Here is a 17,620-nt window from a genome sequence, read left to right on the forward strand (position 1 = left end):
ACAACATCTGAGAAGTTACGTATGGAAATTCTTTGGGTTTTGGGCTGTTAATGGGAAAATCGAAGAGAGAATATATCCACACCTCGGGAAGATGGCTCAGAGATACCTCGCCGTGCCAGGGACATCCGTGCGCTCTGAGCGTGTCTTTTCTGATGCGGGAAACATAGTCACCAAAAAAAGGAGCGCTCTCGAGTCTGAACACGTGGACGCTTTGGTTTTTCTCGCAAACCACTATTAGCACAACTTCTTATACTACTACAGTGAGTAGGACTCTTGATTTTATTTTTTTAAGCCCCGTGGGTCATGGATAATTTACTATGCCTATGTTACTTACGGTAAATTCGTTAACACCATCTGGCCTTTTCCTAGTCAGATTTATTTTACTTGTATGTTACTTAGAGTAGGCCCTAGTTAACATCATCTGGCCTTTTCCTAGTCAGATTTATTTTATGTTTAGGGGTGCTCAACAACAGTTTTTGGACTAATATGTGCGGACAATGTGCTGGAGTTGTATGTTGTCATAAATATGCTGTTAATAAAAACACGGGCTAAAATAGACTTACTCTCTCTGTATTGATTTTTGGGGGTGATATGCAAATTCAAGGTATTCGAATGCCATTCGAACCTCAGTGTGTAATATTCGTTATTCGTTCGAGGCCTATTTTTGGCATTCGTTCACAGCTCTACTGCCCACTGCCCCTATACAATAGGATGGGTTAATGCAGAAGACACATTCATTTTAACAGTACAATTCTTTGTAACAATACAATGACAAAAATAAAGTGGCTTTCTGGCTTTCTTCTTACCGAGTCCAAACAAGTGAATTTCTAGAATGTTCTTATGATATTGCTATTATTTTTTTGCACCTTCGATGGAGAGGTTGCACATTAAGTCCTCTTCGACCCATTGCAAAGACTCAACTTTAAAACCCTTTTAAAGCCTTGCCCCATGAGCAGTCCATCTCTTTCTAAAGTTGACACCATTGTGTCTTTTGCTGAAGCACACAGCTGCTCGTCAATGTCACTTCTAGTTCCATCCACCAATCAGAATGGAGGGGGGGGGGCGGGACCTGAGGAAACAAACGCTACATCTACTTTGTCAAAGCACAGGAGAAACACAAACGTTAAAAAAAAAAATCGAATCACTAAATAAGTGTTTCTAACAGAAAACCCCATTTAGCTTGGCATTTTATTTGTGTATTATTGCAATATCAGTGAAGAGAAAGGAGGTCCAGTATTTCTTTCGTTCATGGACCGCAAAACCAGTAGGGTTGGTAGGCCCTACCTACTTTTAATCACCATCAAACATGTAAAAAAAAATCGAATCCATCGGTAGCCACATATATTATATATCATACACTGCTTCCCTGTCTGCCCCCACTCAGCCAATCAGAAAGCAGCAAATTCTGTTATCTAAACATCTATTAGCTAATTGTGTCATGACTCGAATTTTCACACACCAACGCTGCTCCCTTCATACAGTCAACGTTAACCCGCTACGTCATTCTTTGGTTAAACACCTTAACCCCCTCCTCCTCGAGATGGACAAGTGAAGCGTGAGTCCATGAATGAAATGACAACATGAGTCCGTGAGTTCCTTTCCTACGTCCACATGTTGTTTTGAATTGAACGGACATGTATTAAGAGGAGAGCCTCGATTCAGAAGATGCAAACAGTCTTTGCATTTCAGCTGTTATCTCGTGGTAAATCTACTTCCTGCTCTTAGAAGCGTCTCAGGGTGCCCGGGTAGCGTGGCAGTCTATTCTGTTGCCTACCAACACGGGGATCGCTGGTTCGAACCCCCATGTTACCTCCAGCTTGATCGAGCGTCCCTACAGACACAATTGGCCGTGTCTGTGGGTGGGAAGCCAGATGTGGGTATGTCTCCTGGTTGCTGCACTAGCGCCTCCTCTGGTCAGTCAGGGTGCCTGTTCAGGGGGAGGGGGAACTGGGGGGGGGGGATAGCGTGATCCTCCCACGCGCTACGTCCCCCTGGTGAAACTCCTCACTGTCAGGTGAAAAGAAGCAGCTGGCGACTCCACATGTATCAGAGGAGGCATGTGGTAGCCTGCCGCCCTCCCCGGATCAGCAGAGGGGGTGGAGCAGCGACCGGGACGGCTCGGAAGAGTGGGGTAATTGGATGGGTACAATTAGGGGGATAAAAAAAAAGGGAGCTGTTAAAAGTTGTTTAAGGGACACTGATAAGAGTGACTTGACGGATGTCCCGTCTCCAGCAAGACGTTCATATACCGTGTGTTGCTGCTCTCACAGCAAGACGACTCACAAACTTAACACATGCACGTGTGTATGCTGTATCCGAGTGTCCACATGGTAAAGTAAATAATGACATGCTGGACGTGTATGTACTCTACCGCTGCAGGTAGACAGACCGGCTGTCTGATTCTGACAGACAGAAAATCTCACTGCAGTTTCTCTAACACACTGGAACGGATTTGTTCTTGAATGCTTTAATACATAACAGCCTAGCCAGCCCCATTTATTCATTCTCTGTCGCACACAAGTAGGTGCTCAAATTAACTCATAATGCACGCACGCACACACACACGTTACTCTGTGTGCGTGTTAAAGAACAAAGCAGGTGTGAGCCAATGAGCACGCCACTCTCCTAGGAAGTGGTTGAAAACAAATTTTTGAGCTCAGGCAGCCTGCGAGCTGCCAATTACTGAAGTTGGCAGGGGGGTGACAACACCGGAGGAATTTGCACATCAAGACACAAGTCAACATGGTGCCAAAGTTTTCTTCAGAAACTCCAGAAACTCCCTGGATTGTGCTGAAGTTAAACTCAATGGTGATTTCTGTGTGTGTGTGTGTGTGTGTGTGTGTGTGTGTGTGTGTATTGTGTTAAGAGACAAATACCCCCGTGACACAAACGCCTCTGTGTTTTTAGCAGGATGAGACATCACCCTCCAAGAACAGGAGGCTGAAGATAAACAGAACAGCAGTCGGCACAGCCAGGCTGCTAAATCTTTTATGAGGTCCCGTCGCCGCCGCCGCCGCTACAAGCCAGGCACGCACCAACACAGATGCACAGGTGGAGGAAAGAACCGGCACTTTGCGTTACCCTCTTATCCCAAGAGCTGTACCTGCCATATTAGGAGTAAAACGGTCACCCAGTCCAAATTTACAAATGCCTGCAGGAGTCTCAAGGTTATGTCTCCACTGTGTGAGAGTGTGTGTGTGTGTGTGTGTGTGTGTGTGTGTGTGTGTGTGTGTGTGTGAGCCAGAAACACAGAAGGGCAGAGGAGAGACAGACCCCGTGTGTTTTCATGTGTGTGTGATATCGCAGTCTGCCAACCGCCCAACCTCTCACATCCACAGCCAAAAACCTTATGAAAGAACAGCTCTGCTTTTGTGCGTTTGTATGCATGTAATGTGTAGCTATCATACAGGAGAAGCACACACACAAATACAAAACAAATGATCAGAAGAACACTAAACTACGCCAAATTCCATTTCAGCCCTGGCCAGTACTGAGATTTATTGATATCTAATCTGTCCGTGACTACTCTTTACTGCCACCTATTAGGCGTTTTGGACAGGTGCCCATTTCATCTTCCTATCTGATTAAAGCAGAAATGGGTGTCATGCTGGATATTAGCAGCCTAAAGTACTTAGCTACATACAGTATATCTTAATTTTTTTTTTAAAAACCTGCAAAAAAAAAAATTAAGGAGAAAAGTTTTAATCTTGAGTACAATCTCGAGATAGGAGTCGCTACCTCTACGGTTCTGCAGAATTATCTGAGCTGAAGATACGAATCTTATTATTTTAAAAAGAAACTTTCGTGGAGATCGTACTTCTTCTTTCAGCTTACTCCCCGTTTCCCAGGGGTCGCCACAGAGGACTTTACAGTTTCCATCGGAACCCTGTGAGGGCAGAGCACCAATGGCGGCCATTGTTAACCCAGGCCTTGACCGATCCGGTATGGAGCCTCAACCGATCCGGTATGGTCTCGTCAATCCGCATAATGATTTGGCAAAATTTTACATTGGATGCCCTTCCTGTGGAGGCTGTACTGAGCTCTTCGATTTCAATTCCCCATCAACAGTGACTGGTCACGGGGCAAAAAGGGCATTCACACCAAGTGGGCCAATCTGAGCCAAGATCAGGGCATGGTGGGCGGCACGGTGGCCCAGTGGTTAGCACTGTTGCCTCACAGCAAGAAGGTCCTGGGTTGTCCAACCTTGGTGGTCATCCCGAGTTGTCTTCTGTGTGGAGTTTGTATGTTCTCCCCATGTCTGTGGCGGTTTCCTCCGGGTGCTCCGGTTTCCCCCGCCATCAAAAGAAACATGCATGTTAGGGTTAATACTCCTGTCTGTGCCCCTGACCAAGGCCATAGAAAGAAGAATTGGAGTTGGTCCTCGGGCGCAGCATCGAGGACCATCCCACTGCTCCTAGCTACACAGATCACAGCTAGGATGGGTTAATTTGCAGTAACTGAATTTCCCCAAGGGGATTAATAAAGGCAAATCAATGAACTAATTAATTTAATTAAGATCACAGAGCAGTACCACAGATTGTCTCCCAACCACACGTCTTCGAGGTTGATGCCTTTTCAACACAAGTATCGATTCCACATCTAACACAGAGGCGTCCTGCTTGTTCTCCATCTATCCTCCATAGGCGCTGGCAGCATAGTATACACAATGAGGAGATGGCCGACTACGGCCTAGTGTCGTCGTTGTTTCGTTTATCATCGTTTGGCAGTAATTGAGATTTGAGGGGAAGGCGGAGGGGGGGGTATTAGTGAGAGGGGTCTGACAAACAATGGTTGAAAAAAAAAAAAAGCTCCTGAGCTCCTGAGTGCCATAATGGACAGCAAGTCAATTGTGAGGTGTAGAAAGAGAGATTACCAGCTTGCTAGCATGTTGTAACCTCCCCCCTGACCTTTTCCTTAATCTATACTACAGTCATGCAGGATGTTGGGTGGAAGGTCATGGACTGACAGGCTTCGACTGAAATCATTCGGTGTTTGGCCGCTCTAAGGAATATAAAGAGCTCAGTGCAACGGAGAGGTTGAGTATGTCAATAGTGGTTTTAGAAAGTTGGCAGACCACAATAACACCCTACGGTTCCCAATGGACAAACGCTGAATAGTCACGGACTATCTCAGGCTTTTTCTTGTTTCACTAAAAACTGAGTGAATTCACATCCATTCCTGGACAGCTTAGCCCAGGGGTCAGGAACCTTTTTGACTGGGAGAGCCATAAAAGCCAAATATTTCTAAATATATTTCATTGAGAGCCATATAGTATTTTTAACGTATAATAAATTAAATATGTGTTACTTTTAATGCGACTTCTGGTGCTGCATGGTTTTGCTGATGGCCTTGTAGTCTGGTTCATACGTGGTGAGGTTGAGCTTCATGCAGGCGTTGAGGCTTCCATCAGTTAAACGTGAGCGTAGGTTGGTCTTAATGTTCCTCATATGCGAGAATGACTGCTCACATGCATATGTAGAGCCAAACATGGTCAATACGGCAATACTCACACGCTGCATTGTGTGGTATGTCACAGGAAGCTCGTTCCAAGTTTTAAGAATCAGCTGGTCTTCAGGTTGAAGATTTTTCATTTCTGTCCACTTGTGTTCCCTCGCCAGCTCTGCTCGCTGTCGCGCAAGACTTTCCAACTCTCCATTAAGTGACTTGAACTTACTCATCCACATGTCTGATGCCTTCAGGTCAGCAACTTCCAGCTCAAAGTCTCCGATAGAGACCCCGAGGATGCATGTCAGGTCGATTTTGTCTACTGCACACTCATGTGGATGAGTGATGAACTTGAAAAGACCAGTGCGCGCACGAAATTCTCCAAAACGTGCTTTGAATGACTGCAGGAGATTGGACGTAAAGCCAGCTAGCTGCTGGAGATCCAGATGTTGAGTGGAGTCACTTGCTAAGCATGCATCTCTAAATTGTTGCAGTCTTTCAAAGTGCAGAAGACGACCTGTTTCAATGTCCCTGAGAAAGACTTCCAGCTTGCTTTCAAATGCAAACACTGCTTGTTGAAGGGATGAGATTGTATTTCCAATACCTTGCATTTTCACATTGAGCTGGTTCAGATGGCCAGTTATGTCCACGAGATAGTGAAACTGCAGGAGCCAGTCAGTGTTGTCTAGCTCAGGATGCTTGACGCCCTTCATTTCAAGAAAGGTCCGGATTTCACTCAGGCAAGCTGCAAAACGGCTGAGCACCTTCCCCCTTGACAACCAACGCATGTTGCTGTGTAAAAGCAGACCGGGATAATGATTCCCAACTTCTTCTAACAGAGCTTTAAACTGGCGATCATTTAAAACTCGGGCAACAATAAAGTTGACCACTCGAATGACCAGCGACATCACCTCGCCAAGCTCCTGGCCACACGTCTGAGCGCAAAGCGCCTCCTGGTGCAGGATGCAATGAAAACTTAGGATGGCTCTCTTTTCATGTTCACGGAGAAGCGCTACAAATCCTTTGTTCTTCCCCAACATACAGGGTGCACCATCAGTACAGACAGAAATAAGTTTATCCATCGGTAGTTTTTTTTCTTTAGCAAACTTCATGAAAGACGTGAATAAATCCTCTCCTCTTGTTGTCCCTTTCATTGGCAAAACAGCCAAGCTTTCCTCATGCAGTGTGTCACCTGCAGCATACCTGGCAATTATACTGCACTGAGATAGATGGCTAACATCTGTTGACTCATCTAACGCGAGAGAAAAGTATGTCCCGGCGTTTATGTCCTTAATTTGTGTTTCCTCGACTTGATTTGCCATCATGATGCTACGATCGTGCACAGTTCTTGCTGACAGGGGCATGTCTTTTATTCGTTTGATTATCTTGTCTTTATTTGGGAAGTCATCAAGCAGTTCATTGGCCACATCAAGCATGAATGTTTTGGCATACTCGCCATCTGTGAAGGACTTTCCATTCCTTACTATTGCCAAAGCACCCGCAAAGCTAGCGGAATTCCCGTCACCTTGCTTGGTCCACACACGTAGTTGCTGCTGACTCGTCTGCACTCTCCGCTGTAGCTCCTCGCGTGCCCTTTTCCTGCTGTCCCTCGCTGGATATTTCGATGCAAATGAAGCATGGTGTGTATCGAAGTGCCGCTTTATATTTGACCGTTTCATCGATGCAATTTTATCATTGCATATTAGACATACCGCAGATCCTGCTCTCTCCACAAATGCAAATTCCTCTGTGCACGCAGCCTGGAATGCACGGTAATCATCGTCTTTTTTTCTTTTCGCCATCTTTTCCGTTACAAGGGTTGAAGCGGATAAACTAGTTGGCTATCTGATAAAATTGATTTCTTCACCTTTACAATGACCCGGACATGCTCGCGAGCCATTGGTTCCCGACCCGACCCACGGGTGACCCGTGAAATTCATCTTCAAAACTAATTTCTGTTTACTTTAAAATGACACAGTATTATTAAGAAATATCACAAGTATTTTAAAATCAGTTCCAAACTGATTTTTTTTTTAAAAAAAATTTTTTCAACTCAAAATTGTCTGGGAGCCATATGCCGTCACCGGAAGAGCCATATATGGCTCGCGAGCCATAGGTTCCCGACCACTGGCTTAGCCTATAGTTTTTTTGTGGTTTTTTGTACATTAAGAAGCGAATAAAGGGCGTCTGGGCGGCGCGGTGGTCTATTCCGTTGCCTACCAATACGGGGATCACGGGTTTGAATCCCCATGTCACCTCCGGCTTTGTCGGGCATCCCTACAGACACAATTGTCTGCGGGTGGGAAGCCGGATGTGGGTATGTGTCCTGGTCGCTGCACTAGTGCCCCCTCTGGTCAGTCAGGGCACCTGTTCAGGGGGGAGGGGGAACTGAGGGGAACAGCGTGATCCTCCCATGCGCTACATCCCCCTGGAGAAATTCCTCACTGTCAGGTGAAAAGAAGCAGCTGGCGACTCCACATGTATCGGAGGAGGCATGTGGTAGTCTGCAGCCCTCCCCGGATCGGCAGATGGGGTGAAGCAGTGACCAGGACAGCTTGGAAGAGTGGGGTTATTGGCCAGATACAATTAGGGAGAAAAAGAGGAGAAAAATCACAACAAAAAAAGAAAAAGAGCGAATAAAGGCTCTTACTTTTTTTTTTTCATTACATAATTTAACTTAAAGGATTCCTCACAGGTTGAAGTGATTTCAGCCGGTTTACTCGGACCATTTTAACCTCCATACCTCAATGGACACTTCTCGCACCTCAGCCAATGTGTATGTGTATATATTATATATATATGTGTGTGTGTGTGTGTGTGTGTGTGTGTGTGTGTGTGTGTGTGTGCGCGCGCGCAATGTCAATAAATCTCCAATAAAGATGTACGTGGAGCAACACCCAAGAAATTCCCAGTTATCAATGCTGCCCTGCACTTACTGGCTAAAGGGACACTGATGCCGCCCGATCGTTTTTCCAACTTTATTTCCACCTCACGGCAACTTCAGCCTCAGTGTTCATCTGCAGTGTCCCGCAGTCAAAACGTTAAGAGCTCTCACAGATCATCACTCAGTTGACACTTTTGTTTGTCCTCATTGACAAATAAATAGCAGCATACAAAGTCATTTCAGGAGGCTGTGAGCGCCCAGGGCAAATGTAATGCAGTAATGTTATGTTTAGCAGGGCTTGAGTTTCAAATCACCATAATGACCAGAATAAAACCAGTCCTATTTACTGCTCAAGAGGGACACATTAGCGTCACAAATTTAAATACTGATTCTGAGTTTGATCCGAACAAGAGCAAGGCACTAACACTGAATTACATTTAAAGGTTGGAAGTGCTGGGCGCCCAGGTAGCGTAGTGGTCTATTCCATTGCCTACCAACACGGGGATCGCTGGCTCGAATCCCCGTGTTACCTCCAGCTTGCTCGGGCGTCCCTACAGACACAATTGGACGCGTCTTCATGTGGGAAGCCAGATGTGGGTATGTGTCCTGGTCGCTGCACTAGCGCCTCCCCTGGTCGGTCAGGGCGCCTGTTCAGGGGGGAGGGGGAATAGTGTGATCCCCCCACGCACTAGATCCCCCTGGCAAAACTCCTCACTGCCAGGTGAAAAGAAGCGGCTGGAGACTCCACATGTATCGGAGGAGGCGTGTGGTAGTCTGCAGCCCTCCCCAGATCAGCGGAGGGGGTGGAGCAGCGACTGGGACGGCTCGGAAGAGTGGGGTGATTGGCCGGATACAATTGGGGAGAAAAAGGGGGAAAATCCCAAAAAATATGTTGGAAGTGCATTTGCTCCTCTGAAGCAGCCCTACAGAGACAGGACCACCGCTTGGTCCTTCTCGTCTGGACACTCGGGTTTTCCCATACATTCACTATGAAGGGGAGCGCCACCTCACCTACAGACTGACAGCCTTGCCAAAGAGAAATGTACAACACTGGAAACGTCATTTCTGTAGGATTTGGAATAATTTAGGGAGTGTTTCTGCATAAGCTTTGTGTTCTGTGAGAATGAATCCGTGATCGGGGCTTCTGTTGGTGCTTCCTGATGTCTTGGTTTCATTTCTCGTAACGAACGGCCGCTTGGCCACACACAGATTCCCTTAAACGGCAGAAGGGCAATCGACCACATTGCACATTTGAGTGGATGTGCTTACAAAAATCAATCAACAGGAAAATGTCCTCTGCTGGAGCTTGCGACCATGGAGCAGCGATTGTAAATACTTCATCTTTCTGCTCTGGAAACAGAAACGAGTTGCTGGGGAATTGTGAAAGTGGCAAATAGTCTCTTGTCAGGTAAAGTCAGGTATCACTAGCAATGAAGCCTGTTAATGGGGGTGACTAAAACATTGCGAGTCTGTGTGGAAACTCAGCAAGCAGAGGCTTTGTTAAGACACCTACAACTTTACAGAAAAAAAACATTCAAATAACGGAAATGAAGACTATTCTCATTACAGAAAAACTTCCAACACAGATATTTTAACCTAGCTTCTCTTCCTCCTCCATTCTTTCCTCGTCTTTTATTTTACTTGACAGTCTGTTTTTTTCCCCCTGGAATTTCCCTCCTTTCTCTCCACCCCCCCAATTGTATCTGGCCGATTGCTCGACTCTTCCTGAGCCGTCCTGGTCCGCTGCTCCACCCCCTCTGCTGAGACGGGGAGGGCTGCCAGGGAGACGTAGTGTGCAAGAGGATCACACTATTCCCCCCAGTCCCCCCCCCCCCCAAACAGGCGCCACGACTGGCCAGAGGAGGCACTAGTGCAGCGACCAGGACACATACCCACATCCGGCTTCCCACCCAAAGACACGGCCAATTGTGTGTGTAGGGACGCCCGACCAAGCCAGCAGTAACACAGGGATTCGAACCAGCGATCCCCGTGTCGGTAGGCAATGGAATAGACCGCTACCCTACCCGGACGCCCTACTCGACAGTCTTCTAAATGAGTGAATGCTCCATTTCGATGAAACAATGACATTTCATACAGTATCTCATTCAACGTGTTCACCTTCACAAGCTGCAAACCTGAACCCGATGTCGCTGAAGACTGACGTGACAGGTGGGGACGATGATGCATCGCTTTTTACGATGGTCAGTTTTCAAAATAGCATGGGCATTTGAATGGGAGGGGGGGGGGTCTATACTGTCATAAGTACTGCACTTACCTCCACAACACAATATGCTCAAGACATGCAAAGGATTAATCAGAGGAAGAAAGTGTGAGACATCAGGCTTTCTGGGAGTAATGATTTTGTGGAGTTATAGCTTTACGCAAGGCCAATTTTATGTTAATGGGCCAATAAAACACAGCGAAGACTGTGTTAATAGTCCTTTCACATTGACACACACAGACAAGTCCACATTTTAGAGAGAAGGTTAAATAAAAGTTATTTGAAGCCGCAGATGTACCCAAGGTCTTGGCAATACTGCCTTAATATCTGCGTGATAACAATTCAATCAGTGACACTTTACTCAAGAGGGCTTCTTAATGCTCAAGCATGGTCGCGACAGATAAATCAACACAGCAGGGATCTGCTGCCAGTTTATGAATACAAATAACTACTAATTTCAATATTCATCTCGTCTCTGCTTTGACACCATTCAAACAGCAGAAGTCCTCTTACCGGTCTGCCACCAGTGGTCCAGGACAGGTACACCGAAGCTCTTCTTGGCCCATTCAAGCGTCTCGACATCACACCGCTCCCCCGCGAGAAAAAGACTCCGCAACCTGTAATGGCACCAGACAACTTTCAGCCGCTTTGTCATGTGGGTAATGGAAACGTACAGCACCTGTTGAGATTGGTAGACATCTTCAAGATGATGAAATATAGGTTTCACTTTACTTTTTAATGCTTTACTGGCACTGATAGCACTTCTCTAATCCCATTTACTGGGAAGGTCCTTTATTGCTGTGAACTGCCGCGGCACGCCAGGTGGGATTTTAGCGTCGGCCGAGAGGTTACAAGAGCCAAGCGGCGGCCAAGCTGGTCAACAAGGCTCCGTAAACCTGTTTCACGTTGTGTTTATGCCTCGGCAGATGATACACAACAGCCCACGGACTGCACAGGGAGAGTGCAAAATAAGTACAGCCAGCCTGAAGAGGCTTTTTGTGTCTCATAGTGTTGTTATTCTTGGAAGGAGGAGGGGTATTGATTTACAGGGGCTGCTGAACATTGATTTCAGCGATGGAGGGTTTGCATTTCGTGGTTGTGGTGATAAAGACGTTCTGCGTGAGTGACAGACCACTCTTCCTCAGTGACCTCTCCGGCGAAGACTTGTTTGCTGCAAACACGTGTAACACAAAAGAATGACCATGTCCTCTGCCTTTATTTTCTAATTATCCACCAGGTGGTAGCCCGGAGGGGAATATGTGTTTGGTTGCGCGTACCCCTCTGGGGCTGAAAAATTAACCCAACGCAGAACTGCCAAAAACTGCAGTTCCTCGAATGGCCACTTGAGGCTGGCTCCAAAACCAAGTCAATCCATATCTGAGTCAGACACCCCCCCCCCCCGTTAAAATGCCCAACTTTACAGCAAAAATAAACATGTTTACAGAGTGGTACAAAAAAGTGTTTTGGTCTCTATAGCTGGTTTCTCCATTCATTACAACTATACGGGGGCTGAATTTTTATATAACTCAACCGTTTTATATTTAGGCTTAAAGTTATGCATAATTATGGGCGTGTCTCCTTTGAGTGACAGGTGGGTCAGGACCCGTTCACAGTGCGTATACATGGCACATCTGGTGTACATTTAAATAGCCGTGAACTTGTTTTTGGGCATTGTCCAACTGATAATGTGCCTGATATCAGAGAGAGTTGTCAAGTCGTTACACTCCATTTCCATCGTCAGTTTGAGACTCCCCCTCCCCCACTCTAACCGAGTTCCACGGGGGAGGGGGATTTGATGTTCTCTAACCAATCACTAAAGACTTATGTATCCACCTGAATCTAACGCAATTTTTAAGTCGGAACTGGTGTATAGCAATGCCAACATACTGGTTTTGCAGGGATTTTAAGAGCGAAGCAAAGTAAAAACACAGGCAACATTGCAAAGACATGCCATCTAATGCTTAACAACAGCATTTGTCCCACCCATGGCGCTGATTGGCTAATTGTTAGCCCCCCTGAGGTACTCATTGGATAATCACTTTTTCAACCAAGAAACCGCTGTTTCATGTCACGATACCAAAAGAACCACTCAACTCCGTGGGCGGATTCAAAGTTCTAGACCCAGGCAAGGTGATAATCTATCCATTTGAAAAAATTATATTTTTTCAGCAAATCTCTTAGTAACACTAATATTGTTCATGTGAAGCAGCCAGAGGTGGGAGTAAGTCACACATGTGCAAGTCTCAAGTCTTAACCTTCAAGTCTCAAGCAAGTCCCAAGTTACTGTGGTGAGAATCAAGCGAGTCAAGTTGAGTCCCTGCTGTAAGTCAAACAAGACAAGTCAAGTCATTGCTCAGGTCAAAGAAGTCTCAAGTCAAGTCATACAAAATTCTGATGATCTACCCCAGTTTCCACATTTAAATCAGTTAAAAGAGTAGTCATGCAAAGTTGAGTTTTATTTCAACATTGACAAAAACTAACTATTGCAGCCTGTTTACAATTGCTTACTTACTGCTTACTTACCCTCTTCAGGAAGGTCCCACCATTTCTCCTTGGCCTATTAACGGATCTGTCTAAGGTGCTTCACATGACACTGTCAGTGTTTTCTTAACCGTTTCTGTGCACATAAAAATACTGCATCAAAGCCAAATACAACTGAATAGTGTATAAAATAAAAACAAGTATGTAAAGATAAATAAATATACATATATATAGCATATATAGCCTAAAATGTCAACATTACTAAACATTACTCCAAAAACATGAAAACATATTTAAACTATGCATGTATAATAATTTTGGCATGCCACTAAATATTGACATTAGGAAACATTACATCAAACCATGAAAACTTATTCAAACTACTGAAGTATAATGGTTTTAGTAGGCCACTAACTATTGACATTACTCAATATTACATCAAACCATGTCATGAGGATCCTGACACCAGGGAGGAATGGTGGTGTTGACAGCGGATCACAGCGACAGCGGTGACTGCTAGCTTATTTGTAGATACACTTAGATTGAGGTAAGACTGTTTAAACTTGATAAGTTATATTAAAATGAAATATCCCTTTAGCTTTGTGGCAAAAAATGATAGCTAGTGTGGTTATAGACAAGACAAAATTAGATGAATAGTATGTCCCATAAAAGTCAGGCATGCTTGAAGAATGCCATTTTTTGGCATACTAAAACCATTATACTTGAATAGTTTGAATAAGTTTTCATGGTTTGATGTAATGTTTAGTAATGTCGGTATTTAGTGGCATACTAAAACCATTATACTTTAATAGTTTGAATAAGTCAGGATAAGGATCAAATCCTCCTTCTACCACCTTCGCAACATAGCAAAAATAAGATCCTCTCTCACACGCCCTGCTGCTGAGATACTGATCCATGCCTTCATCTCCTCCCGCCTTGATTACTGCAACTCACTCCTCTGTGGCATCAGTGCTAGCTCTATCAAGAGACTCCAACTGGTCCAGAATGCATCCGCCCGAATTTTAACTTTCACCAAATCCTGGCACCTCATCACCCCAGTCCTAAAAGACCTCCACTGGCTACCCATCTCCCACCGGATCAATTACAAACTCCTGGTTCTTACCTATAAAGCCCTTCACAAATTGGCTCCCCCATACCTCACCGATCTCCTCTCCCCCTACCAACCCTCTCGGTCCCTCAGATCCAACTCAGCCTCCCTTCTCTCTACCCCCAGGTCCAACCTCCACGGCTTTGGTGACCGAGCCTTCTCCAGAGCAGCTCCCAGGCTCTGGAACTCACTTCCCCAAATCATTAGAGACTCAGAATCCTTCTCACTCTTCCAATCCCGTCTCAAGACACACCTTTTCTCTATTGCCTTCTCGTGCCCCCCCCCATCCGCTCATACACCCCTGGTCTGGGGCAGGCTGGGGACTGAGCGCTGGACCTGCATCTGTGATTTATGTGATTTATGATGTTTGTTTTTCTTTCCCTTTATATCTGTCCAAGTCGGAGAGTACTGCTGGCATCGTCTGTGGCTGCCGCTGCTCCCTCTCGTAGCCCCCCTTCCCACCCACCCCTGTATGTCTGTGTTATGTTCATCTGTCGTCTTGTTTCACTCCATTTATTGTAAAGCGACTTTGAGTACTTGAAAAGCGCTATATAAGATTGATTTATTATTATTTATTATTATTATTTATTACTATTATCTGAAACCTATAAACAGAATAAATCAAAGCCTCTAGGTGGCGGAATACACGAGAATGATAAGAAAAGTCAGTCGCCCCTACATAAAAGATCATCTGCCACACATGGCGGCAGGACATGAACAAGGGAATTTTTCAGAAGTGCTCACTGTTCGTATCTCTATGGCAATAAATATATCCCTTTAACTGTGTGGCAAAGATGCTAGCTAGTGTGACTATTCTCAAACCAAACACATCATACATCTATATCGAGAAGACTGCTCAGTTAGATCATTCTCTTTTTAACAAACAAAGTAAACATTTTCATTCAAAATTCACGGACCTCGAAGGCCAATTCACCCCTTTCTAGATACTGTATCACACACACGTGGGAAGTGGAATTACACCGGTGGCGGTCTTGCTGCCTAGAAACATAAGGTGAATAGCAACTTATAATGCATTGCATTTGCAAAAACAAAAAGAAAAAAGAAAAAAAACGAGTGCATGGGAAGCTCCAGTCCATTAAAAATGTAACGTAACATTAATAAAATGCATAATCGATTCGAAGCCCGCTTAAACTTCACATTAGCTTTCTAGCTACGTTAAGTTTATGCTACGCCAGCGTTAGCAAACTTTAGCTTTCTACATTCAGGTACCTTTCTTTCTTTGTGGGTTTTGTAGTGATGGATGAAATTTGATGCTGTGGTGGTCGTGTCACTGATTTGTTGAGTTGCAGATCTTGCACACCGCTGTTCTCTTCTTCCTACATAATCCTCGTCTCCAAACCATTATTTTGGACACGGTGCCTCCACGATTGCTGCCTCTGCGTTGGCACCTGCTGGTCTGCCCGCGTCCTAGTAGCTTGGCAGGTTTGTGTGCATTGCTCTCGAAATCACCCACCAATCATGCTTCAAAAACAAAACGTAAGTTCTCAATATCTAGAAAAATTCAAATATTTAAAAAAGTCCAGTCCTTCCAAGTCATCTGTCTCGAGTCTAATTCAAGTCTCAAGTCATAAATACCAAGTCAAAGTCAAGTCTTTTATCAGTGTTAGTCAAGCGAGTCTCAGGTCCTCAAATTTGCGACTCGTCTGCAGCTTCTTCTTCTATTTTATTGGCGAATTGCAACCAGTTGGGAGTATTATCACCACCTACTGTTACATTAATTTATATCCTTCCCATCAGGCCAGTATCCTTAAGAAAGGTGACGATATATTTAAGTACATCATTCCCAGAGTTCCTTGTGAAAATTTAGTTTAGGTCCACGTGCATAATTCCTTTTTGTTCCAGTATAGTTTGTAGTATGATTCTCCCTCTTGCATATGTTGGGCAAATAAAAAATACATGTTCTATAGTCTCTGGTTGGCGGCAGACATCACAGTTCCCAGTCTGCAGAGGTGTCGTAGTGGGGAAGAAAAAGGGGAAGGGCCTACCAGGACTCAGAAGGGAGGGGGGGCTCGGTAAGCCTGGAATTAAAAGTTGGTTTTGGTTGGCAAATGTTTATTTCTAACTAATTATTGTCATAACTTCAGTTAAAATTGGCTCAGCACATCGATTGAGGGACTTAAAGAAAATAGTGGAGGCTCTCTGAGCCCCCTCTCACCCCTTACAAAAGGTGCAAAATGGTTTAGTCTGCCCCTGACGAGCATCTCCCAGTGAAGCTCATCTAGTCCCGTCGCAAGTGACTGCTGACACTAGGTTAAGTTAGGTTAAAATAGATTAATGTACTGTGATTGTAAATAATATACAGTATGCTAGAACTCAGAAAAGTGATGCGTGAGATACAAAACAGGAAAGGGGCCCACAGAGGGTGCTTACGAATTATGCATAGGGCCCAGAATTTTGTGCTACAGCCCTGGACTCGAGTCCCCCACTTCTAGAAGCAGCCATTTCGAGTAGGTCCTCTAGCTCGCTTGACCAACGTTGCTCTCCGTCGCTGCACGATTTAAGTCAGCCATGCACACGCGCGACTCCCATCTACAGTTGAGTCAGATCGGGTAGCGACAGTGTCAAAACCAAAAGATTATGTATTCGGGTATGAGTCTTGAAAATAAACAAGAAGTTTTATAATGGCAGGAAAAATACTGGATTTTCTGTCTGTGTGTGTGCACTTATTGCCTTTCTTCCGGTAGGCGAAAAATGGGTGGTTTGTCGCCAAGTCTGGGCACCAAGTCTGCACTCCACTGAATTCACGCCTCTAGTTTTTCTTATTTTGCTGTGTACGGGACGTTTCTGGACGTTAACCTTTGGGCAGCAGGACTGTATAAAAACAGAGTGACCAGGTACCACATTGAGATCATAAGCACAAATCCAAGAGGAAGCTACTACAGTGGCGGACACAGCACCGAAAAGACGCAAATATACCAAGTCCAGTTGCACTTGATTCAACTCCTTTGGATAACCATGACCTGGATGAATGAGAACATTCACAGACAAATATAGCAAGGCCTAACACCAAGTGGAAAAAGCTCGTTCCAAAATGAGACTGAATTTGGGGTTGGCTTTCACCCACTGGTGAACACTGAAGGAAAGAATGGGAATGAAGAGTGGCGCGGAGTTGGCCTGTACACTGGGATGTGTTCCAGCAACTGCGGTCGGGGGGGGGGGGGGGGGGCATGTCCTGGTGACGTTAGCCCGGGAGGGAGGGGCCAACTTTGAATGCTGCGTTTACAAACCACAACCGACAAATCCTACTCATTCTACCTTTAAACCCGAACAAGCAAGCAGATACCAGAGATTAACATGTTTCAATACATATAATTTACCTTGTAGGACGCCATAATTTTCCCAAACTAATCCAATTCCAGCCTCTTGAACTACAGTGCATCTCAATCCAAAATATCAGATGGACTTGGCTTGACAGTGCTTTGGCACCACATTAAAAGATGGAGCTTGAGTCGATGTTCTG

The 17,620-nt window shown here is 45.1% G+C and overlaps 1 protein-coding gene across 2 annotated transcripts in view; it reads right to left on the reverse strand.

Moving 5' to 3' along the window:
- Positions 1-17,620, reverse strand: part of acss3 (acyl-CoA synthetase short chain family member 3) — a 52,594-nt gene that overhangs the window by 18,875 nt on the left and 16,099 nt on the right. For both annotated transcript variants that reach the window (XM_056277372.1, XM_056277371.1), the window contains one exon: positions 11,064-11,167. In XM_056277372.1, coding sequence (XP_056133347.1) covers positions 11,064-11,167 — 104 coding nt within the window. The remainder of the gene's footprint in view (positions 1-11,063; positions 11,168-17,620) is intronic.

The sequence above is a fragment of the Lampris incognitus genome, chromosome 3, assembly GCF_029633865.1.
Source record: "Lampris incognitus isolate fLamInc1 chromosome 3, fLamInc1.hap2, whole genome shotgun sequence".
Taxonomy (NCBI): domain Eukaryota; kingdom Metazoa; phylum Chordata; class Actinopteri; order Lampriformes; family Lampridae; genus Lampris; species Lampris incognitus.